The sequence below is a fragment of the Cannabis sativa genome, unplaced genomic scaffold (assembly GCF_029168945.1).
Source record: "Cannabis sativa cultivar Pink pepper isolate KNU-18-1 unplaced genomic scaffold, ASM2916894v1 Contig3, whole genome shotgun sequence".
In the NCBI taxonomy this organism is placed as follows: Eukaryota; Viridiplantae; Streptophyta; class Magnoliopsida; order Rosales; family Cannabaceae; genus Cannabis; species Cannabis sativa.
In genome coordinates, this window is record NW_026870039.1 from 5,008,794 (window position 1) to 5,026,726 (window position 17,933).

Genomic DNA, 17,933 nt, shown 5'->3' on the forward strand with positions numbered 1-17,933 from the left:
CATCTAAACGGTGTGATATTTTGTGAGAAAAATAAGGTGTTAGAATAGCCGAGGAACTTGATAATGGTGAGATCCTTAGTGGGCAAGGACTAAATCAAGAGACTTCTATTAAACGTCCGGGTGACACCAGATGGGGCTCCCATTATTGTACTTTACTTAACTTATTTACTTTATTCTCATCTGTGATTGATATTCTTGGGATAGTTGCATATGATGGAGCAAATTCTGAACAAAGATCTGAAGCAAATAACTTATTACGCTTGATGCTCTCATTCGACTTTGTATTCAGTCTCCATTTGACGAGAACTTTACTAGGAATCACAAATGAATTATCAATAGCATTGCAAAGGAAAGACCAGGATGTTGTTAATGCCATGAATTTAGTAAAATTATACAAGCAATGACTACAAATTATGAGGGATGATGGATGGGATTCTACTTTTAATCAAGTGTCTACTTTTTGTACAAAATACAATATAATGATTCCAAACATAGATGATAGATTTGTAGCTCTTGGTCGACCACAACGTAACTCTCAAGAGATTACAAATTTGCATCATTTTCGAGTGGAGTTATTTTACAATATCATTGATATGCAGATTCAAGAGTTGAATGATCGTTTCAACGAGGTGAATACTGATTTACTTCTTTGTCTTGCATGTTTGTCTCCAGTTGATTCATTTTCTGCTTTTAACAAAAGAAAATTGATTCACTTTGCTGAGTATTATCCCAAAGATTTTCTGCAATTGAGCTTTTGGCTCTTGATGACCAACTTGAAACTTACATTATTGATATGCGTTCTAGTGATGAATTTATGGGATTGAAAGGTATTGGCGATCTTGCACAAATGATGGTTCACACTAGAAGAAATGGTGTATATCCATTGGTTTATCGGCTTGTGACTTTATCATTACTTTTGCCTGTGGTTACAACAACTGTGGAGAGAGTATTTTCAGCTATGAATATTGTAAAAAATAGGCTTCAGAATCGAATGGGAGATCAATTGATGAACAATATCTTACTTGTTTACATTTTGAAAGATGTTTTCAGTATGGTAGATAACGAGGCTATTATGAAACGTTTTCAAGCCATGAAAAAACGTCGAGGACGACTGTAGTTTTCTTTTTAAGTTGATGATTGTAATATTTTGAAGGATCATTATAACTTTTTTGTTAAGCTTCCAGCGACAATCGTATCTCATATGCTTTGATGTCAATCATATATACATATATATATATATATATATTAATGTATACATTTTTAATTTTAAGCCCCCACTAAACAAAAATTCTGGATCCGTCACTAAATATAATTGATATATTTTCATATTTGTGATTCTAAGATTCATAGTTTTGTATATGCTTGTCTATATTTGATTTCTTATTTTTTTCGTTTAATTTTATTTATTTATTCTGAGCTCATTAAAATGTATTTTTGGTTTGATAGCTCTTTCTATTATTTATTGTTGTGTTTGTTCTTTATGTCAAATAATCTATCATAATCATAGGTAAATGGTAGAGAAATTTAATTCATCATATGTGAGCTTCTGAATGATGTTGAGAAATTAGAAGGGACTATTCCAATGAGGATTGGCTTCCCTGCCTTATCCATGGTATGACTCTGTGTATATAAATTTACTTTTGTTGACATTCAAGATTAGATTTTATATATATAGAAACTCAATAGTAGTAGCAAAGTTAAAGAAAAGAGTTTTTTAAAGGGAAATTGAGGAAAGAATGAAACTTTGGAAAATTTTACCTCTTCTAATTAAGAGCAACTTCATATAATCAATGTTATTACACTTGCAAATAAAGAAAAGCAAGAAAGAATAATTTTTTCTACAAATAGACACAATTAACAACTAACTCAATAGATTAAACAACTAATTTTAACTACTTTTAACAGAACAAAAACAGACTAATTTGTTTTAGTTAATGATACAACAATGGATTAGTTAAGTTTGTTCACTGTATTGATTTGGTTTAGATCTTGGAAAGGTGCTTCTTCTTCCCAACTTTGGAGGGCTTGATCAGTGGGTTGTTGTAGATAAGGAATAAGCATCTCAATTAGTTATTATTATTATTATCTCATATTCGTTCATTTCATTGTTGTACTTAGTTTTCACCTACTTCTAATAATTAGTAGATCATAAGGTATCATGTTTAAGGAGACTTTTTCTTTTTTCTCTTTGAAATTGTAAGAGGTTCTAAATCAAAATATATCATAAATAAAGCATTAAAAAGATGATTGACTTATCCTAGTTCCTACATCTTTATTATGATTTTCTTCCTAATGTATAATTTCATATTTATTTTTTGAATAAAGTCTTCCTCATGTGGTTAAATTTTCACGTTGGTTCTTGGTGGTTTAGTATTATTACTCTGTGATATGTTCTTTTCTTCGTAAATGGCAACTTGTACTTGTCTCATGTGTGAAAAATTTAAACTTGTGATCGTTCAATCTTTACATTAGTGTTTACTTGTAATGTTGGCTATTTAATGTTTTGAGGTATTTGACTCGTTAATATCACTTTGTTGTTTTGATATAACGAATCCGCCGGCCCTGAAAATTTATGGGCCCAAGACGAATTAAATTTTGAGGCCCTCAAAAATATATCAAAAAAAGAGTGTCATGGGATTTGAACCCATGACCTTGGATATTATGTCCTCCACCTCAACCAACTAAGCTATAAATATTTGTTGTTCATATTACACTTAAATTTTACTTAAATAAAAGCCTAATAATTTTTTTTTTATTTTTTTATTTTGGGCCCCGGAAAGTGTGGGCCCTAGGCACGGGCCTAGCCCGCCTATGCCTAAGGTCGGCCCTGGATCAGGGTAAGATTTTCTAGAAGTATTCAGCAGTCACATCTTTTTCAAATTGTCCCTGCAAAGTAATAAACATAAAAATCACAATGTAGTCATGGATATCCATGACTACATTGTGATTTTTATGTTTATTACTTTGCAGGGACAATTTGAAAAAGATGTGACTGCTGAATACTTCTAGAAAATCTTACCCTGATCCCGAATGTATCCTCCCATTTTACCATTCACTGCTTAATTTCGACGACCTCAAAGTTGATATTGTTAACTATAAATTATTTTTAACACATTTGAGATTTTAGTAATGTTTTTTTTTTTCTTTTCATTTTTTATAATTTTATGAATTTAATAATATAATTATTATTATTTATTTGATCACTTTTAATTTTTAATTTAGTTGTTGTAATTTAGATTGTTAATTTATATAATAGATGTTATAAATTGTATTTTGGTTTCTAAGTTTTAATTATATTTATATTTATAATTAAATTTTAAATTAAGCATTTTTTTTAAATAAAAAAGTTCTATGCGCACGACAAAATTATAAATTCTTCACAATAAACTCCTGTTATATATATGTTATTTAATAAATATATAATGAAGATTAAAATGTGGAATATTATATATTAATATGAGATTAATATATATTATGTGTTGGAGGTTGTATTATATCATATATAGTATAATAATACACATAAAAATTGTAACATATGAGGAGTTACAAATTTGAAAATAGATTGTAACCTAAGGATCACAATTGATAAATATGTAATTATGTGAGTTATTACATATGAGAGTTATGGAATTAATGGGATAAGTTTCTAGCTGTTAGAAACTGTTACAATACTCAATTATATCATTTAAATGGGTATTGGGACGTTGGGAAAAGATTTAACTTGAAGGGGATTTACATTTTGAGTTCTCTAGAAACAATTGTTTAATAGTTGTTTTTATGTTGTTTTATGGTTGCTTTCAAACACCAGGAACCAGATTTTTAAAAACGTTCATAAACGTATATAAATTAATTGAGCATGTTTCCAGCTCTCTTGTGTTGGGTTTTGTGCCCTAAATAAAATCCATTTCAACATAATCAGATTTACTAATTAATAAAGATCAGAAATCGCATTTTATATTGCATGGTACACATGATTTATTTTATATTTAATGTATAAATTCTATTAAGTCCAGAACATATGTATTTGTTCGTGATTATAGTGTTGTCAGCACAGTGGAATATAATCATGATTATATGTTCAAAAGTTTAATTCCCTGATTTGTCAGTTCACTGGATTTAGACTGGCATGATAATCAGCGATAGGTATACTTACACCTTGGATAAGTGTTATGTCCTTTCCAGGGCATTGGCAAAGTTTACCAGTATCGGATGTATGGAGTATACATTGGAAGAGACCGATATTGAACTTGGATTAGATATGATAAATTAACCGTAATATCTATTCAATTCAATATCACCTACTTAATCCTAGATCAAATGATCTTAATCCTGACATGATTAGGTTCAATCTCAAGAGTGTTATTTGTGTTCTTTGATTTGTTAGTTAAGCCTACTTTTTGGTCTGGGTGGTACGTACATTTTGGGAACATGGTAGTACAATTGAGTGGAAGCCCTAATCATAGATATAGAAGCCCTATTTTTTCCCAATATACGTGGACCTACCAAACAAGGACACGTGGATCAAGCAATGTACAATCCAAAATATTTGCTAAGTCTTTGTGCTGTAAGGTGGCTTCCAGGACGTAGCTCCCAGAGAAGGCATATGGAACCCCATATGCTCCCGGAAGCTCGAAGTAACGTTAAGGCATCTCCGTGACGTGTCAGGTTTCTCCTGAGCAATCAAGTCGCATTTAATGCCGCATGGGAGGAAGCATGTTGGGACTGCTACACGCAATAAAGTCTGACGGCACAACCTCCAACCAGCAGCTACAAAGTAATGATCATTTAAGTCTAGCGACGACTACACTGTGAATAGTCACATCAGTCAAAAGACAATAAGGACATTCCACATAGAAACCCTACAACACCTAGGGATTTGACCATGCATTACCCATGGTATAGTCATTGGGAATGCCCAACTTTATGGATACTTACAGATACGTTTGTAAGGATAATTCTGGGGATCACCCCACCAAAAACACTATAAATACCCCCTCAAAGCTCATTAAATGGGATCGAGAATCTTGGGCTGCATAAGAGCAAGTAGAGTAAATACTCACCAAGAACATTCTCTGTATTTATAAGAGTGAAACACTCCCCAAATACATTCTTTGTATTAAATACATCCATAAATAACAAAGACTCGTGGACTAAGGCTCATTAACGCCCCAACCACGTAAAAATCCTTCTCTAATTTTCTTACAGCTCTCTAACTTTATAATATTTTATTAGTTGCCGAAAACCTCGGTCAACATTTTGGTGCTTTCATTGAGAGCTGAAGAAAGCTACTATAAACGAACACTTGATTTCACAAACATGGTGGAGACTAGAAGTACTCGTCAGCCTCGCCCCCTAGAAGATGCTCAAGACCCGAATGAGGAAGATGTAGCCTCAAGAGCAGCTGAGGGTTCCGAGGAAGAAGAAGGAATTCCAGATGATGACTACGAGGGAAACCTCGATGAGTATGCCTACAACGAAGGTAGTTACTCGAAGTTGGTGCTTCTCAGAAAAAAAGCTATCGATCACGAAGCCGAGATCGAAGCTCAGAAAGCACAAAACCAAAAAATGCAAGAAGTAATGCTGGCCATGCAAAAAGCCATGGAGGCGGCTGGCATTCACGTGCATCCCAAGGCAATGACTGCTGGACTTGGCAAGGAACCAGAGACGTCCTCGCCTAGTTCCCAACAGCAGAAGTCTAGGGAGCCTAGCCCTATAAGGTACCCTGCTGAAGGGAACCAAACAAAAAACCCTACCTCTACCCAGGGCGAAAGAAAAAGGCGCAGGATCCACGAAAGGTCCGCTCAGATTTCCCTAAAGGGAAAGCTCCGCAAAGGGGCAAGCCCCAAAAAGGGAGCTTTGGCCCTCAGGATCGAGAGGACCGAAAAAGCGTTTCCGTGCACCAAGAGCCCGGGGGTAGAGGAAGAAGAGGACAGAGGTGTCCTCCCGTTGATTTGAGAAATCAAATCAATGGGAACCAAGGTGACCTCCGGGATCACCTTGACCAAAAAAGATACTGACCCGCGGTCTCCACGGGTACGTTAAATGAAGGAATTATGGTGGAACTCGCCATACTTCGAAAAGACATTGCCCGAGTCTCCCGAAGGCAGAAAGGGGACGACTACGACTCAGATAGCGAGGACCGGGAACCATGCTCTAAGCACATCCTGGAGGCGGAACTCGCTAAGAACTTCAAGATGCCCGAAATGGCAGCTTATACCGGGAACTCCGATCCTAGCGACCACTTATCACGGTTCAACCGTGTCATGACGGTCATGAGAGTCAGCAATGACGCCAAATGTCTGTGCTCCCCACTTACTCTAAGTGGGTCCGCGGAGGAATGGTTCAAGAAGCTAGAACCAGGATCCGTGGGCTGTTGGAACAAGCTACAGACCAATTTCCGGAGACAGTTCGTCGCCGCAAGAAAGGTCAACCTGGAGGTCAGTGCCTTGACTAATATCAAGCAACTGCCCACCGAGACCTTGAAAAACTATATAAAGAGGTTCCGAGAGGAAGCCTCGAAAACCAAGAAAGTTGACGACGGACAACAGCTTGCGCTTCTCCAAGCAGGCATCCGTACGGGGACTCCTTTCTGGAATGAACTACAGCAAGAAGGAGCTGCTAGCCTTCAGGACTTCCAGAAGAGAGTCCAAAAATATATCAACCTCGAAGAAGCCCAAATAGTGGCTTATGGAGGATACTATCCCACCGGGATAGCAGGGTACATGCCCGGAGTATCGCCCTCGGGTACTGCCCCGACCGCAACTCCACAAACAAGCGGCATACAATTCTCTGCCACCCCCGGGTATAGTCAGGGCCAGGCCTTGGCGCTTGCGTCATCCCATTTCGGCAACCCGTCCGGAATGAATGAAAAAACTCCTTCACACTCTGCTCCGACCTCTAGCCTGGCAGGCCCTTCTCAGGGCTCGAGGAGTAAAAGGTCCTCCAAGGGCAGCACCCGGACGGGGGAGAAGCGCTAGAAAAGGGGGTACACTCCCCAATACACTCAATACACGGAGCTGTCGGACTCCCAAGAGCGTGTGTACTTTGCTACTAGGCAAAATACACACTACCGGAGACCACAACCGTTGTACAAGGATAGCTCCCGGAGAGATCCGAGCAAAAGATGCGAGTACCACAACGACATTGGTCATAGCACCAATGAATGCAAGAATCTCAAGGACGAGATTGAAAACCTAATCCGGTTGGGCCACCTCTATGAGTGGATCAAAAATAGGCTGCCTCACCTCAATCCGGGCCAGGCGACAGTGGGTGTGCCCCAGGGAACACCGGGGAGTACAGCAGGAGCGTTAGCTCCAGCTGCTCCCGCGGGCGACGCCCAGCACATCCCCGGTCTGCCGCCCAGACCTAACGGGAGGGTAGCCATGATCTCCGGAGGTCCCCATATCGGAGGAACTACTCGCAAGGAGCTCAAACGATACGCAGGGGCCGTAAAACACATTGAGGTTTGGGAGGTTACTCAACTCCCAGCTCAAAGGCCCCGGCTGATGGACCAACCCATCACGTTCACGGAAGAAGACGCCAAGACGGTGCGCTTCCCTTATCATGACCCATTGGTCATAGAGACCCCCATCGCTAATAAAGTGGTGGCCAGAGTCTTAATTGACAATGGAAGTTCTGTGAACCTACTCTTCAAGGAGGCCTTCGCCGCAATAGGCTTGACGGACCGAGACCTCTCGCCCAGTGGGTCCCAACTCACAGAACACTTATCCCAATGGGAAAAGTAAGGCTCCCAGTCACCTTGTGCCCAGACACCCCCCAGAGCACATTTAAATACTGCACTTTCGTGGTGGTGGACTGTCCAACTGCTTACAACGCAATCCTCGGCCGACCGACCTTGGTAGATTTTGGCGCAGTCACATCCATTCGGCACCTGTGCCTGAAGTTCCCCACCCAGGAAGCTGGGATTGGGACGGTGAGAGGAAACCAGGGGGAAGCAAGACAATGTTACAATGTCGCAACCCACCTGCCCGTACTGATGGTCCGGGAATCCATTGAGCCAGAAGTGGCTGAAGAAGATGAGTTAGACCCCCGTGTGGGGTCCGAAAGAATTGTGGAACCAATGGAGGATGTAGAGGAATTATCAGTGTGGGACCTCGACTCCACCATAGTACTCCGGCTGGGAAAGAACCTAGATCCGGAGGAAAAAGAGAAAATAATAAAAACACTGAAGGGCGCCATCGACATCTTTGCATGGCGCCAAGAAGACATGACTGGCGTAAGCCCTCATGTCATCACCCACGTACTCAACGTCAATCCGGACATGCCGCCAGTCCAGCAAAAGTGACGCCCGCTCGACTCGGTGAAAGCCGAGGCTCTGGAGAAAGAGGTGGATAAACTTTTGACCAACGACATGATCCGCGACGTATACTATCCGGAGTGGCTAGCCAATCCGGTCCTGGTACCCAAGTCGAACGGGACTTGGCGAGTTTGTATAGATTTCACTAATCTAAACAAAGCTTGTCCGAATGACTGCTTCCCGCTGCCCAGGATCGACCAGATGGTGGACGCCACTTCTGGATTCAAACTATTATCCTTCATGGACGCCTATGCTGGGTACAATCAAATAAAGATGCATACAGGAGACCAGGAGTGCACTAGCTTCAGGACCGATAAGGGGGTATACTGCTACCTAGTCATGCCCTTCGGACTGAAAAACGCCGGAACAACCTACCAGAGAATGGTCAATCGGATGTTCAAAGACCTCCTGGGATGAAATATAGAGGTTTATGTGGATGACATGCTCGTCAAGTCCAAAGCATGCAACAGCCATGCAAGCGACTTAGAGGAATGTTTCGAAGTAGTCCGGAGATACGGCATGAAGCTCAACCCAAAGAAATGCACCTTTGGGGTCAAGTCAGGGAAGTTCCTGGGCTTCATCGTCAGCCAAAGGGGGATTGAGGCAAACCCGGAAAAAATCCAGGCTCTCCTGAGCATGCCATCCCCCAGAAAGCATAAAGATGTGCAGAGCCTGACCGGAAAGGTAGCTGCCCTAAGCCGCTTCATCTCACGGTCCACGGACAAGTGCATACCCTTCTTCAACATACTGAAGAAGTGTCAAAAGTTTGAATGGTCGGACGAGTGCGAGGAGGCATTCAAAAAACTAAAAGAGCACATGGCCAAGCCTCCTATCCTGTCAAAACCCGTTCTCGGAGAAGACCTATTTCTATATTTGGCTGTCTCCGAACACGCGGTCAGCGCTGCCCTAGTCCGGGAAGAAGAGAAAACTCAGCATCCTGTGTACTATGTCAGTAAGCGCATGATAGGAGCCGAAACGAGGTACCCCATCATCGAAAAGCTGGTCTTTTCCTCCTGATGGCCTCGAGGAAATTGAGGCCATACTTCCAAGCACATCCGATCAAGATACTAACCAACCACCCGCTCCGACAAGTCCTCCAAAAACCTGAAGCATCCGGAAGGCTCCTCAAGTGGGCAATGGAGCTAAGTCAATTTGACTTGCACTACATCCCCCGAATTTCTACAAAAGGCCAAGCCTTGGCGGACTTCATTACTAAATACAACGAAGCCGAGGCAACCGCGAATACGCCGGTGCCGCCAATCCCTACATGGAGAGTTTTTGTGGACGGAGCCTCCAATGAAAATGGGTCCGGGGCCGGAGTGGCGATGATATCGCCAACCGGACTGCGACTCCAGGCGGCCCTACGGTTTGACTGCGCGACTTCGAACAATGAGGCCGAATATGAAGCCCTAATAGCAGGGCTGAAATTAGCAAAAGTCGTAGGAGCCAAAAGAGTGGAAGTCTATAGTGATTCCCAACTGGTCGTAAACCAGATATCGGGAGAATACCAAACACGCGGCGATTGAATGGCCGCGTATGTAACAATAGTCCGGGAGCTGCTCCATGAGTTCACGGACTACAAAATAGAAAGGATCCCCCGGGAAAAGAATGCTCACGCGGACTGTCTGGCTAAGTTAGCTTCAGACAGCGAAATCAAAGAGTTGGGAGTAGTACCAGTGGAGCGCTTGGCAGAGCCAAGCATCAAAAGAAAAGAGGCCACAATAACGGTCGGGCAAGAACCCAGCTGGATGGTCCCCATCATAAAATACATAACAAAAGGTGAGTTGCCCCAAGAAAGGGCACTGTCTCGAAAGATTCAGTACCAGGCTCATCGTTATGTAATGATGGATCAAATTCTCTACCGAAGAGGACTCAGCATGCCTTATTTAAGGTGTGTATCGAACCCTGAAGCTAGACAAATCATGCTAGAGGTCCACGAAGGGTTCTGTGGAGATCATACGGGAGGACCCAGTCTCTCAAAGAAAATATTGAGACAGGGATACTTCTGGCCAACAATGAAAAAAGATTGTATAGACTATGTCCAAAAGTGTGATTTGTGTCAAAGGTTCACGAACATACCGAGAGCTCCTCCAAATGAAATCACCCTGATGACTAGTCCCTGGCCCTTCGCGGTATGAGGAATAGATCTTATTGGGTCCCTGCCAACAGGAAAAGGAGGAGTAAAGTATGCAATAGTAGCAGTAGACTACTTCACCAAATGGACGGAGGCTGAGCCCATGAAGACCATAACTGCTAAAAAAGCACTAGACTTTTTTATCAAAAACATAGTGTGTCGATATGGCCTGCCTCACAAAATAGTCTCTGACAATGGAAAGCAATTCGATTGCGAAGAATTTACTGACTTCTGCAACCAACACGGAGTAGTGAAAAGCTTCTCCGCGGTGGCCAGGGTGTCCCTGGATTCTAAGTTTGCCTGGTGAGTTTTTTCTAAGGACCTCACCTTGGTAGCCATCTCATCCAAGGCTTCCTTGGCCTCCCGAAGCTCCCGCATGGCCTTCGCAGTGGCTTCACCTTCCGTCCTCAGCTCCTCTTGGTGCCTGGCCTCCAGACTATCTCTCCGCAGGGCCTCCTCCCGGATCATTGCCTCCGCCTGCGCTTCCCTCCGCTTGGCCTCTTCCTCATTAGCTTTGGCAGCGGCCTCCCGGCTCTCAGCAGCCTCCTAATAAAGCCGCCTCTCAGCAGTAAGATCCTGCAGAATCTTCCTGATTTCGTCCATGTCCCCAAAATCGGACAGGACGAAACCATGGTTTATTATGTTCTTGGAGAGACGGCCGGCTTCAGCAGCAAGCTAAAAAATAATACAAGTATAAGTAAGAATCTCCAGAAAAGAAAACAATAAGGGGAAAAGTGAACTACAAAACACTTACCACAGTGAGGGAGTGGCTGAGATCCTGGAATTGGTAGATGGAGTTCAAGGATGCACAAGCAGCGAACCGCTTAGGTGCACACCGGGTAAGCTGGGACGCAAACTCGCCAGTCATCTCCGCAGTAAAGGGAGCTAAGGTGGGCCCAAGGAAGCGACCGAACCAGTCCGACAGGGGGTCCAAATTTAGATCCCACGGATTCTGGTATTCCGGGTTGTTGAGAGTATTTTGCATCTCAACTCGCAAGACCCTCCTAAGGGCTTCCACCTCAGCATACCCACGGGAGTATTCGTCCATGGCGTAGTGGTGTTTAGCTATCCGGAGCTCCTGTCTCGCCTCGTCTTCAGGAACCGGAGTCAGCGCAATATTGGGAGGGGCAGTATGTTCTTCCATGGAAGAGACCTCGCCATTGAGACCGTGGGCCGGAGTATCAGCTCTCCGTGGCCGTTTGGGCTCCTCCTGGGCAATCATTTTGCCTTTGCGTTTGCGAATCAGAGCAATTTCTTGCTCTTCTTCACCTTCTTCAACTTCCTCGGGAAGAGCCCGGTGCCCTCCACCTTCTTCAACTTCCTCAGAAAAGCCCCATTGCTTTTCTTGACCTTCTCCCGGGAGCACCTCCTCGTCATCCACTAAGTCAATAGTGTCTGGAGGAGCACTGGAAGAAATCTTTAGAGGGGGGGCCATCTGGGAAGAAGTAAAGGGAGGAGGAGCCTCAGGAGTGTGAACCCCGGCAAGTTCGGCCAAAATAGCGTCCATGGGAGCACCTGCTACAACAAAAGAAAGAAAGCAAGTGTTAGAACATCCGTGGGAAACCACCAACACTCAGATATGACAAGCAAGCTAGTCCTACCCTGACCCTCTAATTTGGCCCTAGCAAAGTTCCGAATTTTGATGCTGGCAGCATCATCTCCGAGATAGCTGTCCGAAGGTCGGAACCAGCTGGATGTAATATAAGCTGAAGGGCCTAAGGGAACGGGCTCCGGAGGACCAGAAACCATCCGGGACCGACCTGGGAAATCTCCTAAGTTGGAAAAATAAAACTCCTTCAAATGGTCTCCCCACCGGGTCGAGGGCATCCTAAACCTATAAAGACGCTCATCGAACCCTACAGGCCTAAGACTGACATACTCGCCAACAGAAGGGACATAATGAACTGCTAAAGGAGACTTACCACCGGAGCCGGAAGTGCTGGCACCAGGAGCCCCAGTGTTCGGCTCCTGAGTCGAAGGCTGTGGCCTGGAAGCCCTTCTCTCTGCTGAGTCCCCAATATGAAGGGGCTTCCCGGCGATCGCCTGACTTCTTCTCTCGACCGGGCTCCCCACGCGAAGTGGCCTCCCGGAAGCTGCCTGGGCCTTAGAGTATGCCTTCTCCTGAGCCTTCCGGTAGAGATATTCCTGGTACTTCTTCTCGGCAGTGGCGATGATCTCATCCCGGAAGGTCTTCTCCGCGACCGGCGCCCTCACGTTGGGACAGATAACCCGGGAAAGGTTAGAGTCCTCCACGGATTGGTGCGGAAGGATGAGTTTTGCCTTCCTGCAGTTCTCCGTAGTGACCAGGCCTCCGACGTCAAGATTAGCCCGGTCATAGGAGGCAAAGGCCTGGGCTCTCCGAAGGAAGACCAGAGTAGGTGCAGTCCGTTCGTAAGGAGGAATCCTGACCCACTCAGTGAGGAGCTCCGAATGGTCCACTGCCCGGAACCCGGAGGAGAAGAAAAAACGATGGCGATACTCCTTAACATGAGTTTGCCTATTATATGGGACCACCCCTTCATTGGCAGGGTGGGCCCGGAACACGTAAAAACCGTCCTTAAGTTTGTCCCCCTTCTTGGGGACGAAAACAAGTTCGTAAAAATACAATATTTCCGCCGGGCGGGGAGAGCCCCATCCCCGGGCGGAATAAAAAATAAATAAGCCTGAAAGTAGGCGGTATGCTTAGGGAATAAGTTGGTATGGCGCAAGGCCGACAAAAACTAAGAAATTAACAAAATAATCTTGGAGAGGAAGCATGGCCCCGACCATCAAATGCGTTTGGGTCCAGGCCCCAAAGCTGCCGTAGTTATGATTGGGCGTCTCCGCGTCACGAGGTGGCCGGTGGTAGGTCCCTGATGTGGAAGGCTTGATTCCAGCTACCTCCACGATGTTCTCCAACTGATGGGGACAAGTTAGAGTGGAGTGAAGCTCGGCCGCCTCCCATCCGGTCGCCCGAGACTTGTACCCCTCCTGGGCAACAGGACCCAAGGAGACCTCCTCGAGGTTAGCCAGGCGCTTACCGCTCTTCTTAGATGATTTTGAGCCAGAAACAGACATGTTTCGATTCTGTCAAAAGAGTTAAGATTCCAGCAGTTAGGCCCCATACCAAACCCTAAACCAAGAAAAAGGGAATGGGGGTCCCCTAACCGCTGGAAAGAGGCCCCCTCCGGACACCTGTCATACAGGAAACCCTAGGAGGATTCCCTGGACAAGAGTCGGGTGCAATAAATTCACAGAAGACGGTATTGCGCACTAAAGAAAAAGAAAAGGCAGAAAATAGAAAGAAAACAGTCTATCCTATGCCCTAAAGCGACCATTATACGAAGAACGTATGGTCTTCTACAAAAAATGACAACAAATGCGTGACAACAGTAATCCTATCACTAGAGCAGTAAACTCAAACCGATTATATGAAGGATCTAAACATTTGCATTCCCAGAAACTTCGAATACAAACCCAGAAAAGAACAAACAGATAAGTAACAGCATGCCATGCATATTAATAATGAAGCAAAGGGTTCAAGGAACTTACAATGAAGTGTTGAGACTGGGGGTCCTGCTGTGAATCAAATGAAGACGAGAAGGACTGACAGTAACAAACGAAGAAGAACTGGAGAAAATTGCAAAGTGTTTAAAGGTGTTTTTCTGGGTCTGAGAATTTTTTCTCTGGGAAATTTGAGCAAAGTTGGCAAGAAATGGGAAGTAACCGAAATGAAGGAAAGGTGGTGGCTTTTATAGGCAAAGTTGCATGAGGAACATGCGTCATCACCTACCAATCGAACGGTGGGGGAAGCGCACGATTCGAATTCTCAGAAATCAACGAACCAGATTGGTTTGCAATTAAGGCGGTGGAAACGTTTGAGTATCCGTCTGACACCATTAATGCGCCGTATCAATCAATGGGCGTGAAACGAATCGACCTCTGCAAAAAGTGAATCGCTGCATTAAAGGCCATCATTAAATACACCCTCACGCGCTCAAAGCTCGTGTCAGGAAACCGAGCAGTCAACCGGAAGCACTTGAGCAAGCCTTGTTTTATTTTTTCAAATAAACAAGGCTTGGGGGTAAATGTTGCCCCTAATTTTTCCCAATATACGTGGACCAACCAAACAAGGACACGTGGATCAAGCAATGTACAATCCAAAATATTTGCTAAGTCTTTGTGCTGTAAGGTGGCTTCTAGGACGTAGCTCTCGGAGAAGGCATATGGAACCCCATATGCTCCCGGAAGCTCGAAGTAACGTTAAGGCATCTCCGTGACGTGTCAGGTTTCTCCTGAGCAATCAAGTCGCATTTAATGCCGCATGGGAGGAAGCGTGTTGGGACTGCTACACGCAATAAAGTCTGACGGCACAACCTCCAACCAGCAGCTACAAAGTAATGATCATTTAAGTCTAGCGACGACTACACTGTGAAGAGTCACATCAGTCAAAAGACAATAAGGACATTCCACATAGAAACCTTACATCACCTAGGGATTTGACCATGCATTACCCATGGTATATTCATTGGGAATGCCCAACTTTATGGATACTTACAGATACGTTTGTAAGGATAATTCTGGGGATCACCCCACCAAAAACACTATAAATACCCCCTCAAAGCTCATTAAATGGGATCGAGAATCTTGGGCTGCATAAGAGCAAGTAGAGTAAATACTCACCAAGAACATTCTCTGTATTTATAAGAGTGAAACACTCCCCAAATACATTCTCTGTATTAAATACATCCATAAATAACAAAGACTCGTGGACTAAGGCTCATTAACGCCCCAACCACGTAAAAATCCTTCTCTAATTTTCTTACAGCTCTCTAACTTTATAATATTTTATTAGTTGCCGAAAACCTCGGTCAACAGATGGTATTTGTGAAAAATAGATAAAATAGTTGAGAAAAATGACAAAGCCCAAACTAATGTAGGGCCCGTCATGTGCCCGCCCATTAGGTGGCTTTTTCACTCTATTTTTATCAATTTTTTATTCCTAATAATTCAACCCTAACCCTATTGGAAATAGTATAAAAGGAAGGTTATGGTCTCAGTATCCAACTAATGCCTCCAAAGCTAAAAACCTACTTTTCTCTCTAAGTTTGATGAGACCTCTTCCTTCTTCTTTCTCTTCAATTTTCAAAACACTATAGCCTCTCTTCACAAACAATTTCAAGCCTTAGTGATTGAGTGCATGCCCACACATATCAAGTAAGTCCTCAATCATAGCGTGTAAGACTGTGAAGAATTCAAACACAAAGAAGGAGTTTCAGGCTCAGATCTTGGTGATACTCTGCTACAGAAATGATACAAGGGTTAGAGATCTGAGCGGAATGAGTCATTTAATTCCGCTGCAACCACTGTAAGGTTTCTCAAACTTTACATGTGTTTAATTTACATTGTTTTAGAAATTCATATTTAGGATGTTAAATAACATACATGGTAGTAAATCTAGATCCTGGTAAAATATAATCCAACATCTTGTCCAACGTTTTTATCCCATTAAACACAAATTAATGTGTTGGTAACAACCATGTGATGAAAGAATTTGATTTTCAAATGTGATCCTCGAAACACTATAAATAGAGGTCTTTGGTTCACTTGTAGAAACAACAATTTTCTATCTTCTAAACATTAAGCTAGAAAATATTGAGAGGCTTGTTTATTCCCAAAAGCATTTTCATTCTATTCCCTAAGTGTTTTTTTATAGGGAGAAATAAGCTTTTTGGACAAAGGTGCTTAAACCTTATTCAAGCCTTTGGTGATCCCCCTTTTCTTACTTGTGTTCTTCTTCATCCTCTATTTTCTATTTGTTTTTTGCTCTCTTCTCCTCTCTATTATATATTCATATATATAATATATAATAGAGAGGAGATAACGGAAATTTAGACTTTCCTAAACTCCGAACACTTTTTGATTCGGAAACAATAAGTAACATCATTAAAGGGGGAAACCAAGTGGCCATGGTAAAGATAGGTGGGTGTGGACGAAAGAGACTAATGGTTTATTTACTACTAAGTCTGCTTATCTGGTCTAGGCTTAAGAGAGATCCCCTGACTGCGTTGTTGCCCCCGTCCTGTAGAACAAACTTTGGAACTCTAAAATTTTGGAGAGGCATAAGGTACCCTGGTGGTGTATCCTTTCAGATTCCCTGCCTACCCGTGTCCTTCTTGCTCAGAGAATTAGTATTGAGAAGGTTTCTTGTCCTCGTTGTGGGGCGGGTGAGGAATCGATGGAGCAACTCTTCCTCTATTGTTACTTCGCGTACCATCTTTGGAGGTCTTCCCCTTGGGGAGTTATTCTGATTTTTGAATTTGGAGCTCGTGTTTGGAATTTGGTAATATTTCTCTGGAACTTGAACTTGAAAGGAGTGGATACTGACAAGTTGTTCCTATATGCATCGATTGTACTAGATACGATTTGGAAGACCCGAAACGAAAATGTACATAACAACTCCTTGAGTAACATTAAGCACTCTATTGATTCTATCTCTTTTTGTTACACAGATTTTGCAGCTTGCATGTTTGCTCCAGCTTTGGCTGCTGTGTCCCCTGTTTGGTCCCCTCCTCCAGAAGATTGGATTAAAATCAATTGTGATGTTAAGGTAGGTAGCGGATCCATGTGTGTGGCGGCTTTGGCAAGTGATCATACATGGATAGTTTTGTGGGTAGCAGCTAACATTCTCGACTTCGCGGATCCTCTGATTGGTGAAGCTATGACGTGTCGATTAGCATTGGAATCAGTTCTGTTGAAGAAACACCTTTTTGTTCTGATTGAGAGTGATTTGGAGAAGGTTATTAATGCTCTGAAGGGAACTTATTCCAGTTGGACTATTGATAATTACATTTTTATTTGTAATCAACTCTCTAATCGGTTTTTAAGTTGTAATTTCTCGTTTATTTTTAAATGTTGTAATTTTGCGGCCCATAATGTGGCTAGGTGGGCTTTTGCTCAGAATATTTTGGGCATGGTTGAGATCTCTTCTATACTTGACTATATCTTTCGTAATGACCGAGAGGTCTAACTTTTTCTTTATTTATATAGTACAACGCTTTACTTTCAAAAAAAAAAAATAATAAGCAATTTTTCCAGATAAATTAGAGAGATCAAGTTTGGAGGAAAATAAAAATTTCATTATCCAAAAAAAAATTAATACCTAATAAAAATGAGCATAATTTTATATTTGTCAATTAATAGCCTAGTGGTTCTACTTTTTTTCTAGTTTGAATCCCGCCTCCCCAATGTAAAAAAGAGCAATTTGTGGCAAAACTCCCTTATATTTTAATTTTTATACACTTAACGCCCTTATCTTTTTTTTTTTTTTTTTTTTTTTTTTTTAATTTTGTGGCAAAATCCCCTTAAGTTTATTTTTCTTTGTAAATTTGATACGCCAGTTAAATATTACCATTAAATATTAATTGGATGACCACTGTATACAACTGTGATTAAGTAACAGTAAAACCTCGAAGTCGATACAGTAGTAATTCAGGTTGTATT

General features: G+C 42.6%; 2 protein-coding genes across 2 annotated transcripts; both read left to right on the forward strand.

Moving 5' to 3' along the window:
* Nucleotides 1-413: 413 nt before the first annotated feature.
* Nucleotides 414-1,117, forward strand: LOC133033130 (uncharacterized). Its single transcript, XM_061107739.1, has 2 exons — nt 414-721; nt 805-1,117. The coding sequence occupies exons 1-2, from the start codon at nt 414-416 to the stop codon at nt 1,115-1,117; spliced, it is 621 nt and encodes a 206-aa protein (XP_060963722.1).
* Nucleotides 1,118-16,668: 15,551 nt separating this feature from the next.
* On the forward strand, nt 16,669-17,460 carry LOC133033131 (uncharacterized). Its single transcript, XM_061107740.1, has one exon. It carries the CDS (start codon nt 16,669-16,671, stop codon nt 17,458-17,460), a length of 792 nt encoding a protein of 263 aa, XP_060963723.1.
* Nucleotides 17,461-17,933: the final 473 nt, after the last annotated feature.

Bases quoted from the DNA above. Each gene is read 5' to 3' on its own strand.
- LOC133033130 (XM_061107739.1), top strand. From the start codon at position 414: ATGAGGGATGATGGATGGGATTCTACTTTTAATCAAGTGTCTACTTTT. The intron at 722-804 runs GTATTATCCCAA...TATGCGTTCTAG, and splicing joins AAATTGATTCACTTTGCTGA to TGATGAATTTATGGGATTGA.
- LOC133033131 (XM_061107740.1), top strand. From the start codon at position 16,669: ATGGAGCAACTCTTCCTCTATTGTTACTTCGCGTACCATCTTTGGAGG.